The sequence below is a fragment of the Cebus imitator genome, unplaced genomic scaffold (assembly GCF_001604975.1).
Source record: "Cebus imitator isolate Cc_AM_T3 unplaced genomic scaffold, Cebus_imitator-1.0 Scaffold156, whole genome shotgun sequence".
Lineage (NCBI taxonomy): Eukaryota > Metazoa > Chordata > Mammalia > Primates > Cebidae > Cebus > Cebus imitator.
The window spans coordinates 1,782,037-1,797,065 of NW_016107471.1; the positions used below are offsets into that span (position 1 = coordinate 1,782,037).

Sequence of the window (15,029 nt, forward strand, 5' to 3'; positions counted from 1 at the left end):
TACACCAGTTATTTCCTTTATAAATAAACAAAAGGAGGAACAAGTAGACTTGCAATATCATTTTTTCCCATATCTTACCATGTTGGCTTTTACAATATTAAAGTGTAATTAAAGTGAACCTCCAAATTTCCATAAGAGAAATTTATTTTTTCTCCAAATGGCTTTTCTCTTTACTTTTTTGGTATAATCTCCAACTAATTAGTAAATATAGGATGATTTTTTAACTGCATGTTAAATGGCCTTCTATTATCTAGCACTTGATCCATTATCTATTTATTTCTCTGAGTTTTTCTAATCTTAAACATAAAGACCTACAGCAAGGAACTGAAATATAACTAATTGTGAAGTTGAACCTGGTGTTCTAATCTACAGTTTTACTTGGTTTTCCTCTAGCCATCTTTCCCTCTCCCAGTTTTAGAGCTAAATTCAGTTAATTTAAAATAATCTGGGTGCAATCTGGAAGCAGCAAACCATGTACCCTTGTGATCACTGTACATGTTTTACTAATTAGAGTACTCAAATATTATTTCAAATACATGATAAGCTGAAATGCTTTTCAAGCAGTTGATTAAGTTTCAATTTCTGGTCAATCTATTTGACACCATATTAATAGGAGGGGATCAATAGACATTGCTATTAATTCCTATAGTTGTTAATTTTGTAACACCATGACGAATTACTTGCTTTTACTTATTGTTGCCAACTAATTTGAACTCACATTCCCTAACCTTCAAAGCAAGAGCTTTTTATATGTTGAAATATACTTTACTTTTTTCTCGGAGAATGAAAGAAGTAATATTTTGAAGCTGAAGTAACTGATATGTACAAATTAGTAATAAAAAATAATTGGAAAAAAGAAATGACTGCCAACACAGAAAGTTCCACTTTTAAAAACATTTATTTTAAAACATACTACCTGGAAGACAGAGTTTTTATTAAGGTATTAATTCTTAAGTCATTATATTTGGTTATATCAATTATGTGTCTAGAGATGCTGCAATTGATAAAACAATTGGAGAAGATACATTTCAGATGTAAACTGCATGCTTAGGTATATTTATATCATCAATGATTATAGAGATCTGTTTGCAATGCTTTATACATATGGATAAGACAGTATGAAGAGCTGTGATGACAAATGACATATTTCTCCATCTAGACTTATCTTTTTCTTTAATATTTTAGCCAAGGATTTTTTCTTCTTTTCTAACAACTTTCTGACTGAGGAATTATTATTGCTGGCAGCAGCAGTACCTGCAGGGTACAAATACCTGTCTGCTAAAAGACACAATCATGAATTTTTTAAGATTTTCATTACCCTTATACTGCAATCCAAATTTATTATCTTGTCCTAGAGTCTCCTTAGTTTTTTGTTAATATTTCTAGTAAGCCCATCTTCTAGCCTGATCTCATTTTAATAGGAAATATCCACTAAAAATAGAATATCTATTTTTATCTATATTGTCTAATAACAAGATGACAAAGATATAGTTAATTTTAAAATTACAAATTCAATATCGAAATTGATATTTGGTTATTTTACAAGTAATATTGGGAAAGTGAAGCTGGAGAATTTTCTGGTTCAAATCAAATTTTTAATGTAAATTGATAAGCAGTCTATTTGACAATACTGAAGGAAGAGGAATATTTTTGGAAGGAGAATATTCAACAGGTAGTGTGCCTGCAGAATCTTACCTTCGAGCATCATTGTGGTAGGAAGAAGGGAGAGTATGAGTCATTCTGATGGCTCTAGGGGTAGGAGGAGGAGAAGTTTCACATTTAATTGTTGCTTTGTCCTCTCGACCATCTTCTTCCACAACTGCAATCTAGACACACAAAAAATACATTCAAATAAACCCTTTCTAAATTTCAACTGAAAATGATACCAATGGAGAATCATGAAAACAAGGCTATTGAGTAATTTTAATACAAAATAAAACAACAAAACTTGGGGCATATAAGTCTTACATATGTAAATTCCCATTAAAGAGCTTGATTTTCATAGCTATTTAAAAGTGGACACATTAAAATAAAAAAAAGTCACAGACCCACCACACAAAAATGTTTGAGTAATAAACACCATAGATCAAGCATTTCCAACCCACAGCCTGCTGGGCACATATAGCCTTAGACAGTTTTAAATGCAGCCCAACACAAATTCATAAACTTTCTTAAAACGATTTATGCATGGACCTTTTTTAAAAAAGCTCACTAGCTGTCATTAGTGTTAAAGTATTTTATGTGTGGCCCAAGACAATTTTTCTTCTAATGTGGCCCAGGAAAGCTAAAAGATTAGACACCCCTGCCATAGACAACCCTGCCTAGTTGCTGACTATTGATCTATAGTGTTTATTGATATTGACCTATGATATTTTATAATATCAGAATATAAACTGTTTACCGAAAGGTATTGAACACATATTTGAACAGTTCACTAAAATATAGCATTATACATACTCAGGTTATCAAAATAACATATCTTTTAAGTAGGGATTTTTGAAATGAGAAGTTGATAAAATATAAATTTGTCAGATAGTGTTTTAAATCAGTCAGCCTAATAAAATTTATTACGGGGTGTTCAAAATATGAGTTGTGGTTTGTAAAGAAAAAAACCTCTTTTTAAAGTGAGAATAATAAAAGGTAAGATCATAATCTTTTCAAATTGTTTCATTTTACTACCATGATGCGAAAACTGGCAAAGACATACAGAAAACCAAAAGATGAGATGGGAGGGAATTCCTTAAAGAATAATTTAATTCAGAATCCAGAACAACTCAGGATACTATAAATTTTGTCCTGGAAATAGCACACCACTCACCCATAAGTACACCTTTCATATGCAAACCAACCAATTCACAGCCCATACTCTAAACCATCTTCTCCCTCCATCTTGCTTTTACTCTTAAGAGGCAATATTTCTCTGCCCTAATCACCTGAGGGCCAGGCTGAGACAACTAGAGACAGTCCCTACACCCTGAGGCCAAACAAAATTATTCAGGCTATCCATCCTAAACCTGCTTACCGTGCCTTGTCTTGCCTTTCTGAAAGAGACCTCAAAAAAGCCTTCTGCCTATGCCCCTTCTACCTCCTGACTGACCCCAGTGCTATCCTGAGGCACAGAGTGCTCCCTCCTCTTTGGAACTGTGAATAACAAACTATTTTTTGACAGTTGTCTCCTGATTGTCCTCACCCTATCAAAATAGTAATAAAATATTTGAAAACAATCAGCATTATTTATGATATATACTAAATATTAAAACATTTGTACTATAAATAAAATAAATATTTATATTAAAATATCAAATTGTACCATCGTTGGTTTAAATATTCAATGGAAAACAGGATATTATTTTTCTTGTAATCTAACTATTGTCCCACAAAGCAAAAACAAATTTATCTTGGAAGTATGGTCTATTATAATCAAATTTAAACAATTCAATAATATTTAAATATTCTCAACCTTTTAATGCTTTATTAACATTCAAATAGAGAATATTATCTTAAAGCTTTCATAGAATGAAACAATATTCAACCTGTAATGATGTAAAACTTATTTACAGTACCTTTCTCCGATGTTTCCTTAGATCACTTGGCTGTGATTGGCAGTAATAAAAATAACATAAAACAGAATTAAGAGTTACCATTTGACCATGTTACAATTTTAAATAGTGTTTACAACTTGACTATCACTATTTTCTTCATTCTGTTATTTTCTAAATAAATGTATTTTAATTAGCATAGAAGCACTCCTCCTGGTAGTTAAATTTAGAAAGGGAATTTCTCAGGTAATGTAAGTCAGGGGCATTTCCATAATGGGGCCATGTGTACAGGCATTGGATACAAGGCATGGACCCTGGGGAAGAGAAATTGTGGAATGAGTTACAGTGACCGAGTCTAGCTAGAAGAGTGAGCTAGCTAGAAATAAATGCGACTGCATCTTTCCAAGCTGGGAAAGAAGATCCAATGCATATACAAGGAGTTTATAAATTCTTGTTTTTGCCCCATCTATGCAAAGCTTTGGGCCTCCTTTTGGGCAGATGTGCTGTTCTTGAGGGAATCTCAAAATTCCTGGCATCCTAAAATCCTCCTCCATCCCACAAATGCCAAAAGCTCTGGGGCTGTTTCTTTCTTGTCAATGCTCTTTTATAGAACTTTTAAAAATAGTTCTTTTTTTATGATTTCAAGTGAACCTTATTTATGTAATGCCTTTGTTCATTTTTCTTACATAAGCAAAACAATTTTTGTGAAACTATTCTATTATGTTTTGCATTTTTGTTGTTGGGAAATGTGTTGATTTTATCCCATTCAGTAGTCTAACTAGATTTCGCTAGCATGTTGTTTTTTGCTTATGGATTTGTTGTGAGGTAAAAGTAAATATGACTATGCTTTGTTATCAAGATAAAAATACCACAATGTTTATAAATTGTTAAATAATACAAATAAGGCAATATATTTTCAATTTCTAATTTTCTGTCCCTAAAAATTCTAATCTTCTGAACATCAAACATAAATTACATCCAACAAAATTATTTTTCCTACAATATTTTCTTCAGGTTAAATAAAATCTATCATGTTTCACTATAAAAATAATAAAATTGGTGAAGAATTATCTTAGGTGCTAAGGACTTCCTGGATTTCGTTTCTTGCTTCTCTGACTTATATATTAAAACACTTTAAACATGTCTTTACTCTTCCAAAAATGCCCTAAATATTTTTTCAGTACTCTAATTATAGTGTAATATTTATATTCCAGTGATTTATTTATGACTGTTCAAGAAAATTCATGAAAACACACTCTCTCTCTGTTTCTCTCTCTCTCACACACATACACACACACATACACACACACACACAACTATCACAATCACATCTAAAGGATTATATATTATTTCATTGCCATGAAAACAATAGCACTACCAAGAGTTATGCTGCTAATGTTTATAAAAATAGAAAGGTAAACCTATGTTGTATACATGTAAGAAATAAAAGCAGTACAAAAATAAAGTATTCCTGCCTTGAATGCTGATTAAATTGTATTCCGTGGTCCAGGATTCTTACTGTAGCTTTGGTACTAAGTTGCTCATTAATACTATGCAGCATATCTTATATATGCAGAAATTAAGTCAGAGACAATAACCCTTTTAGTTAATAAAATCAGATGAATCGTTCTTAAATTTCTAAAATAAGCAGATCACAATGTAGTTCAGTACATGTTTGGTTAGTATATCTCAATATATTGTCTAAAAGTTTGTGCTGTATCCAAGTGGAATCAGTTCTGATTAGTTGGGCATTGCTCTGGTCAGCCATTTTCTATTCCATTTAAAAATTACTTTTAGTAGGAAATTTTGGGAATGAGCAGAAAATAGGGACCCAGCAGTTTAAAGAGGTAACTGTTTCCTTATTTAAAAATTTTTTTCTTTTACGTAAGCTTTATGGCTTGGAAGTTTCACAATTTTAAGTATACCAATGAATATTTACTAAAAAATCATAATTTTATCCCATAAACAGTTCAGAATGTTTTAATAACTGCTGTCATTTCAACATACTATATTTCTAGGTAATGACAGAAAAAAAAGACAGGATAGTACATGCTTTTAAATTATGCAAACCTGAGGAAAAATCCAGCTCGTCTTATTAGCTGTGTTGAATATGGGCACTCCATTTATACTCTCAAAACCTCCACTCTTTATTGAAATAATGCACTACTACCTCCAGTTTTGTCATGACAATTAAGTAACTAACATCATGGCATTCAGTAATCATCACGATCATATTTTCCAGGGAATTTATTGTATATATATATATGTAAATAAATATATTTTATAATAAAATACATGTATTATATATAAGTATATTTTTATATAAAAATATGTATTTTTTAGAATAGGACAATCTGATTTTCTTCTCAGTTGCATTCAGGGAACTTCCTAATTTAGGCTTCCAACTTCTAATCCCAAATATAAAGATGAAAGAAGGAATTAATGTATATATGTGAAAAGTGAATATAAAGTCTGAAACAAAATCAGGAATTAGTTGCTGTTGCTTTTGACGGCTCTTAACAATACAAATATTGCAAGGAAATTATATATTGAAAAGTTATAAAACTCTATCTTGATGTATTGAAGCAATTATATACTTAGTTTTATTACTTATTATGTTAAACATACACACAGAGTCTTGTTATTTACATCAGTAAAAATGTACTTAATGGTTTAAGTCATTCAATTTTAAAACCATTTTATTTATTTATTCATTTATTTTTTCAAGAAGGAATCTCACTCTGTTGCCCAGGCTGGAGTGCAGTGTTGCCGTGATACCTCACTGCAGTCTCAAATTCCTAGGCTCAAGGGATCCTGCTGTCTCAGTCTCCTAAGTAGCAGGGACTACATGTATAGGCCACCACACCCAGCTAATTTTTTTTTCTTTTTTTCTTTTCTAGAGATGGGATCTTGCTATGTTTCTTAGGCTAGTCTTGAAATCCTTGCCTCTAGGTAATCCTCCTGCCTCAGCGTCCAAAAGCCCTAGGATTATAGCTGTGAGCCACTGTGCCAAGCCAGCCACTGAAATTTTTAATGTGCTATTTAGATCTCTGCTCTACCACTGACTTACTATTTGACCCTAAGAAAGTAACAACACCTGTGTGGGTTATCATTTCATAATGGGATTCATAAATGTACTCATCACATAGGGTTGTTGTGAATAAGAAAAGAAATAAACAATAACAGAAAGTACTTAGACTAGAACAAACACCCAGTTAAGTTTTAGCTAAAGCATCATTCATCCTAACAAGAGGCAAAGTTTCTCTGGACACATCACCATACCAGTGTCATAACTCCCATCCGATCCATTTCCCTGGCAGGGCTTCGAGGGGTGAGCTTTGGCGTTGAGTGTCCACTGGGAGGAGATGAACTGGCCAGCGATGAAGCTGTAACAGAGGCAGTGATGGAGGTACCTGGGTGGACCCTCGCCAAATTCAGGCCTTCCAGGCTCACACTAGCCACTCTATTCTCAATTTCTTCAGCACGCAACTCTGTAGATTCTTTTTCTTCCTGAATTAGTCTGAAAGATGCAATTTAATTTTGATCCATTATATATAATTTAATATCGATCCATTATTTGCTGCTGTAATGATCATTGGAATTCACATAATAAATCAATAGAAACTACTCTTGAACACTTTACATCAAATCTAACTTTTTCATGCTTTTTTCTGTAAACAGTGTAAGTTTTGGTAAATTCCAGGGACTTCCTGGCTGCAATTTAGAAAATTGTTTTCAAATGATATATTTTTCCTGACCACTTTCAGTTTCACCCTCTTTGTATACTACCACTTGCTAAAACTTTAAAAATCTTGAACCTAGTTAATTTCTACCATTAATCCTAATCTTACATTTGATCTCAGGAACTAATAAAAGAGATGTTAGAAGTTCAGCCTTGAGATGGGAAAGCACTAGAAATAGCTTAGAAAAAGTGAAAGATTATAATTACATGTAACTCTGCCTCATAAGATTCAAAGTCATTAAATCTTATCTCCTATCTAATGAAAAAGTTTAAATTAATAGTAACCTCAATAAGTTGTCATTCATAATATCATGTAGCCAAATAAAACCTGAGTCTCTTTTCTTAATATTAACAGTTAGCCAAGCCTCCTTTAAATAAGTACCAGAAAACTTAATAATGTGAAAATATAGTTAGAGAGATGATGAATACATAAACAATGAAAAAGTAACTTGAAAACAAAACTAGTATAAATGCTTTTGAGGCAGCTATTATCCTTTTTCTTTAAATTGAGAAGACAGCTATTATCTTTTTTCTTTAAATTGGGAAGTAGCTTCAAGAATATTTATAAATTATTTATTACAAAGGCACAAATAATAAAGAGCATTAGCTAGGTTTCGTAAAAATCCTATTTGAATCTTAAATTGAATCTATATACATTTTGTATCTTGTTATAATGAAACTGTGTACCAGTATAGTTTGATAAGGTCGTAAAATTTTCCTGAGCTAATTTGTTCTTAATTACAAATGGTTCATTGTGGTCCCCTATTATATAAAACTCTTACCTTCAAGCTTACAATCATTTCAGAGTTTTCTTTTTACATATTTAGAACGGAGAATGTATTTTTTTTTTTTTTTTTGGCTACATTTATTCAATAGGGAATAGTTGTCTGGTCTGGTCTTCTGTGGGAAGTAGATCTACATTTACCCACCTGTTTTTATATTTCTCCAGCTTTTTGATGATTAACTCACTGCTGGTGTCTTCACTAACTATTCTGTTAATCTTTCTGTTTTTAGGTAGTATGTGTTCGCTGGCCAGGAAGAAAGTACTTTGAATGTCTACTTACATGTCATTTGAATAAGTGATATTTGTGATTTTAACAGGCTGTTAAAAAATTCTTACAAAGTATGGACTTAAAATCTAATCAAATATGTTTTCACAAAGATTTATTCTGGCTAAAACATTAAGAGACATATTTACACTTAATTATAATCTTTCACTGAGAAAAAGAATATGAATTCTGTTACTCTCAAAGTTTATTTTTATGAATGCATTTTTTAACTTCACCCCAAGGTCAGAACCGCAAAGAAAGGTATAATCAAGTAACATAATACATTGTTAACACTTAAATTTGGAATAAAGAAAAAAAAGCTACCTTCCCCCTCAAAAAATAAAAATGAAATAAAAGAAGGCATTGTTTTACTTTTAAAATAATTGGTAGAAAAATGACTCCTTAGAAAATTTTTCTGGTGATATGTAACATGGTTCTGCTGTACACAGAAATTTTGGTTAGTAACTTTAGGTATTCTATAAATTGTACAAGAGAGCAAAACCTAGAGTAAAGAGTTGGGTAAGAGGTAGATTGAAGTGTAATCAAACAGAAAATAGTAGCTAACTACAAAAGAATAGATCAATGAACATTGCTGTGGCAAATAAGTTTGAAGTAATTTGAATCAGTGAGCTGTGAATAAGCCAGAAAACATGAATTTATAAATGGCTAAATTAGTTTATGAAAGAAGAAAAACCTTAACCAGAGAAAAATTCTGGTTATTAGCAGACAACCCTGGTTTTAATGAAGATGACTATTTCTTTTAAATGTGATGTAATCACATTTCATGTATTTTTAAAATTTCTTACAAATAAACAACTTTATTAACCTATTGGCCAAGATTGTTAAAGAAATTACTACCCTAATATTACAAATAGGTTGTTATTGAGAGTATGTTGACATCTTTGGTGAAAATAAATATCATGAGAATATAGACTTGATTTCAAACTTGGTGAATTCAACCATTAGTTGAACAGCATCAGAAAGCATTGTTCAGTTATTCAGTTAATATTTATATTTTACATTATTTTTTCTATTTAGAGTAATCAAATATTTACGGAGCACTTTCTAAATACAAAGCAAAGTGCTAAGACCTACAAATAAAAGTGAGCAAAACCAGATACATTTCTTCCTTCTTTATGAAAGTTACAATCTAGTGAAAGTAAAGAACTGACGGACAGTACTATCTTCCTTGAAGAAGTGATGGAGGAACTGTCCATGGTGACAAGTGAAATGTCAGAGGGAGTGGAATGAGAGTCATGTTCCAGGAGTAAAAGATGACACAGCAAAAGAAAGATCATCGAGTACTTAAGGAACTGGTAAGTAGGCAGAGTAAATGGTTAGAGAATGGTGAGACAGGTGAGGTATTGTATACCATATTAAAAATTTTGGTGTGTATCCTAAGAGCAATTGAATGATTTGAAAAAGGGGGATTACAAAAGCACATTTACGTTTTTAAAAGTCTTCTCTGGCTCCAGTTAGGCTGGGTTTTATGGAGAACTAGAATACTACAAAGAAACCAGATAAAAATTGTAGTTGTCATACAGGTAAGAAACTATTCTAAAGTGCAGTATGGTAATGATAGGTAGATTTGAATAACAGTAGAAAGAAGCTGTTAGATTTAGCTAGAGCCAGAAAGAAAAAATGAAGGCATTGTTCACAATAGTTAAAACCTGTTCACCAGTTGACAAAACAAGTTCACAATGGTTTCTGGATATTCAAAAGAACACAAATCTACCTGACACAGTTGGGTTCATCACTGTAGTTAGTCAAGGAAATGAAAGAAAAAGCTGATGTCACTGGAATTCAAGAAACTATATATTAAATTAAAATGAAATTATCAGAGTGCAAACATTTCTCAACATTTGAATGTTAATTTGTACAATTTCAATTGTAATGAAAACTATCTATTATTAGGGTACTATATGGCAAGAGTACTTTTTCATATCTAGTACGAACTAATTCATATCATCCACATGTTTTACTGACTTTGAAATGAAAATATAATAAAGATACTTGTTAGGTTATAATATTAAATTATGTCTGGCAGATATATTAAGCCTTTTATATTTAAAGAATGCAAATGCATTTGGTCCCCATTTACTTACTTAGAAAATTTTCACACATATGTCCCTAAAATGAGGGGATTTTCATCGATCAGCCTGATTGCTATAAACTTCAGCATTAATATGTGAAGAAATGTATTTTCACTGATATAAGAATATTAATCATACAAAATTCTATAAGAATTGTATGTCAGTTTAAAATATGGCAGCAGCCAAATTTGAAAAGTAAGTTTTAGGCATCAGTGAATACAATTAATCAGCCACAAGCATTAAGATTAACAATCTGAGGTGGGTGTGGTAGCTCATGCCTGTAGTCCCAGCACTTTGGGAGGCCCACGCGGGAGGATCATTAGAGCCCAGGAGTTCAAGGCCATCCTGGACAACAGAGGGAGACCCTGTCTCTACAAATTTTTTTTAAAAAAATTAGACAGGCATGGTGGCACATGCCTATAATCCTAACTACTTGGGATGCTGAGGTGAGAGAATTGCTTGAGACTGGGAGGTTGTGGCTGCAGTGAGCCATGTCTGAGTTACTGCACTCTAGCCTGGGTGACAGTGAAAGACTCCATTTAAATTTTAAAAAATATCTATTTTCATGCAACATATTACTACAGAAATTTAATTTTTATTATTAAGAATGGTAGTAATACCTTTAGCTTGTCCCATTTAAAGGCATTAACATTTTTTTTTCTTCTCAAGCGTTCCTGTCAGAGAAGAGGACTCTATCCTGCTTTCAGTATTTGCTTTGCTATGAGCTGAATTTTATCTAGCCCCCCTTCAATTCACAGGTTGAAGCTCTAAGGGCCAATGTGACTGTACTTGAAGATAGGATCTTAGGGAGGTAATTGAGGTTACATGAGGTCTTCCATAAACCTTTCCTTGGTAAAGGCTCTCAGATCCCTTAAAAGTATTTAAACATTGGAGTGAAATTAATTTGCTGTTCTGAAAAGTTCAAGATCAAGTTTCCAGCAGGGTTCAGTTGGTAAAGGAACTCTTCCTGGCTCCAGGGAAAGGGAAAGGTGGGAGGGCAGTGTGGGGAGAGAGAGAGTGTGTGTGTGTGTGAGAGAGGCTTAATTCCATAGAATTAATATATTAATGTTCTTTCTCTCTCTTTCCTCTTCTCTTCTCTCCTCTCTTTCTTCTCTCTCTCTCTCCCCCCTCCCCCGCCCCACCACCTCTTAAGTAGTAAATTCTGCCTCCCACAGCCTGCCTGCCTTTCCCTTTCCCTGGAGTCAAGTGGAGAGACTTTACCAAAAACTGAATCCTGCTAGAACCTTGATCTTGGACTTCCCAGCCTCAAAAACTGTTAACATTAATAAACGTCAAAGAAATACACTGTCCCTGATATAAATGGTATAAAATTGACAACAAGAATGGTAAATTGATTTGACTCCGGTGTTTAAATACTTTTAAGGGATCTGAATGCACATTAATTTGCATACTATTTGGTATCTTTACTGCAATATGAAATGTATCTGAAAAATGTATGTGATTACCTCAAATACTTTCACCTTAAGGAGCAAATTTTAATTTAGAAAGTGTTTTAAAATTCACTGGAGAAAGTTTTGCCATTAACTCATTATTTCATGTTACCACTAATGTCATTAATCTTACATGTTTCATGTATGTTCCCTACAAAGTTGTCCTATATTATAAAGGAGATATACAGATATTCTGGGAATCATCTGAAAATGTACTTTTCTGATTCTGTACATATGTGGTGAGGTCTGAGACTCTGCAGAGATATTAAGCTCTCAGCTAATGCTAATGCTTCTGATATAATAATTACATTTTTAGTACAATATCAAGGCCTTTTAATTTTTTGAAACCATCAGTACTAATTGAAGTTACCTGATTTCTTTGTTAATGGCATCCAATTGTTCCTGAAGCATCATGGCTAGAGTCTGGGCATCAGAATGACCACTTGGAGACAGAAGATCCATTGAGCTAAAAATTGTTTCTCTGTCATCATCATCAATATCAGACATTTCAGTGTCACTCTCAAAAGGGTGGCTGCTTAGTACTCCAATCTGTTGAGTTCTATTCCACTCATGATCCCCAAGAGATTTCACCTGAATGGCGAATGAAAAATGCATAATATTTACCATACTGTTCATCTTCAAAGCACTAATCTCAAAGACAGCAACAACAACAGGCATGCTTTTACAACTGACCTTGCAAAAACTCAACCAATTATTAACATTTTAATTTATTTGCTTCCATAAAATAGTTCCTTGACATCTTAAGTAATGCAAGGGATTAATTGTCAGCATAAATATCAAGATTTTAATAGACATAAAGATGATAAGTTCTATATGATTTATAGTTCAATCACAATCTAAGGTAACAATTACTTTAAAGCATGTATTTGCAATACTTTTCCTTATTTCCAAATATAAGAATCTTTATTTGTACTCAAGCATTCATGTCTTACACTAATTAGTCTTCCTATAATTTTCTTATTATAAGCTCAGGCAACAAATACTATGACATGAGAAATTACACAAGAATTATTTTCCCAACATTTATTTACATCAATTGTAAGAAAATATTATTTAAAATATTACAAAGTGATATGCAGGTATACTTCACAGAGATTTCAGGTTAGTTCCAGCCCATCCTGATAAAGTGAATATCACAATATAGTCAAACAAGTTTACTGGTTCCCTGATGAATATAAAAGTTATGTTTATTCTCTACTGAAGTCTATTAAGTAATAGCACTATGTCTAAATAATGAAGATACCTTCATTAAAAATACTTTATAGCTAAAAAATGTTAATGACAGTCTGAGCCTTCAGTGAGTTTTAATCTTTTTGCTGGTGAAGGGTCTCACCTTGATGCTGATAGCTGTCTGATAAGCATAGTGGTTGCTGAAGGTTGGGTGGCTTTAAAAATTGTCAAATTTAAAAAAATAAGATAACAGTGAAGTTTGCCATATTGATTGATTCTTCCTTTAATGAAAGATTTCTTTGTAGCATGCAATGCAGTTTGATAGCACTTAACCCACAGTAGAACCCCTTTCAAAACTGGAGCCAATCCTCTCATACCCTGCCACTGTCTTATCAACTATGTAATGTAATATTTTATATCCTTTGTCGTCATTTTAACAATGTTCACAACATCTTCACAAGCAGTAGATTCTATCTCAAGAAACCACTTTCTGTTCATTCATAAAAAGTAAATCCTCATCTGTTCTAATTTTATTATGAGATTGCAGCAAATTGGTTGCATTTTCAGGCCCCACTTCTAATCCTAGTTCTCTTGGTTGGTATTTTACCATGTCTGCAGTTACTTTGTCCATGGAAGTCTTAACCCTTCATAGTCATACATGAGGGTTACAATCAACTTCTTCCTAACTCTTATTAAAACTGATTTTTTTTAATACAGTCTTGCTTTGTTGCCCAGGTTAAAGGATAGGGGCTTGACCTCTACTTACTGCAACCTACACCTCCCGAGTTCAAGCAATTCTCGTGCCTCAGCCTCTGGAGTAGTTGGGATTGCAGATATTCACCACTACACCCAGATAATTTTTGTACTTTTAGCAGGGATAGGATTTCACGATTTTGGCCAGGCTGGTCTCGAACTTTCAACCTTAGGTGATTCACCTGCCTCAGACTCTCAAAGTACTGGGATTGCAGGTGTGAGACACTGCGCCTGGCCAAGGTTGATGTTTTGACCTTCTCCCATGAGTCATAAATGTTCTTAGTGGCATCTAGGATGATGAATCATTTCCAGAATGTTTTCAATTGGCTTTGCCTCAATCCATCAGAGGAGTCACTACGTATGGCAGCTATAGCCCTATGAAATATATTTCTTAAGTTATTATATTTGAAAGCCAAAATTACTCCTTCATCCATGGCATACAGAATGAATGTTGTGTTAGCAGGCACAAAAACCACATTAATCTCTTTAAGCATCTCTGTCAGAGCTCTTGGGTGGCCAGGTGCTTTGTTAATGGGTAGTAATATTTTGAAAGGAATATGTTTTTCTGAGGAGTAAGTCTAAAAGATGTGTTTAAAATATCCAGTAAATCATGCTGTAAACAAATGTGCTGTCATCTAGGTTTTGTTGTTCCAACATAGAGCACAGGTAGAGTGGATTTAGCATAATTAGTGAAGGCCCTAGGATTTTCAGTATGGTGAATAAGCTTTGGTTTCAACTTAAAGTCACCAGCTGCATTCATTCACCCCTGTCCTTTGAAGCTCTGAAGCCAGGCATTTACTTTTCTTCTCTAGCGATGAAAGTCCTAGCTGGCACCTTCTAATGGAAGTCAGTTTCATCTACATTGAAAACCTGCTGTTTAGTGTAGTTACCTTCATCAATTATCTTATCTAGATCTTAATAAATTGTAACAGCTTCTACATCAGCACTTGCTGCTTCACCTTGCAATTTTATGTTGTGAAGATGGTTTCCTTCCTTAAACCTTTATGAACTGAACTAACCTCTGCTATCTTAAACGTTTTCTTTTGCAGCTTCCTCACCTCTCTCGCCTTTCAAATAATTGAAGAGTTGGGATCTTGCTCTGGATTAGGCTTTGGTTTAAGAGAATGTTGTGCATGCCTTGATTGTTTATCACTAAATGATCAAATTTGTGTAGACCACTAAAACTCTCCATATTAGCAGTAAGGCTGTTT

General features: G+C 33.1%; 1 protein-coding gene across 26 annotated transcripts in view; it reads right to left on the reverse strand.

Moving 5' to 3' along the window:
• The window catches only part of PPFIA2 (PTPRF interacting protein alpha 2), a 485,065-nt gene that overhangs the window by 77,773 nt on the left and 392,263 nt on the right, over window positions 1–15,029 (reverse strand). For all 26 annotated transcript variants that reach the window (XM_017543486.2, XM_017543479.2, XM_017543480.2 and 23 more), the window contains 4 exons: window positions 12,245–12,465; window positions 6,822–7,059; window positions 3,564–3,593; window positions 1,696–1,826 (listed from right to left, as the gene is read on the reverse strand). In XM_017543486.2, the coding sequence (XP_017398975.1) occupies window positions 1,696–1,826; window positions 3,564–3,593; window positions 6,822–7,059; window positions 12,245–12,465 (620 nt within the window). The remainder of the gene's footprint in view (window positions 1–1,695; window positions 1,827–3,563; window positions 3,594–6,821; window positions 7,060–12,244; window positions 12,466–15,029) is intronic.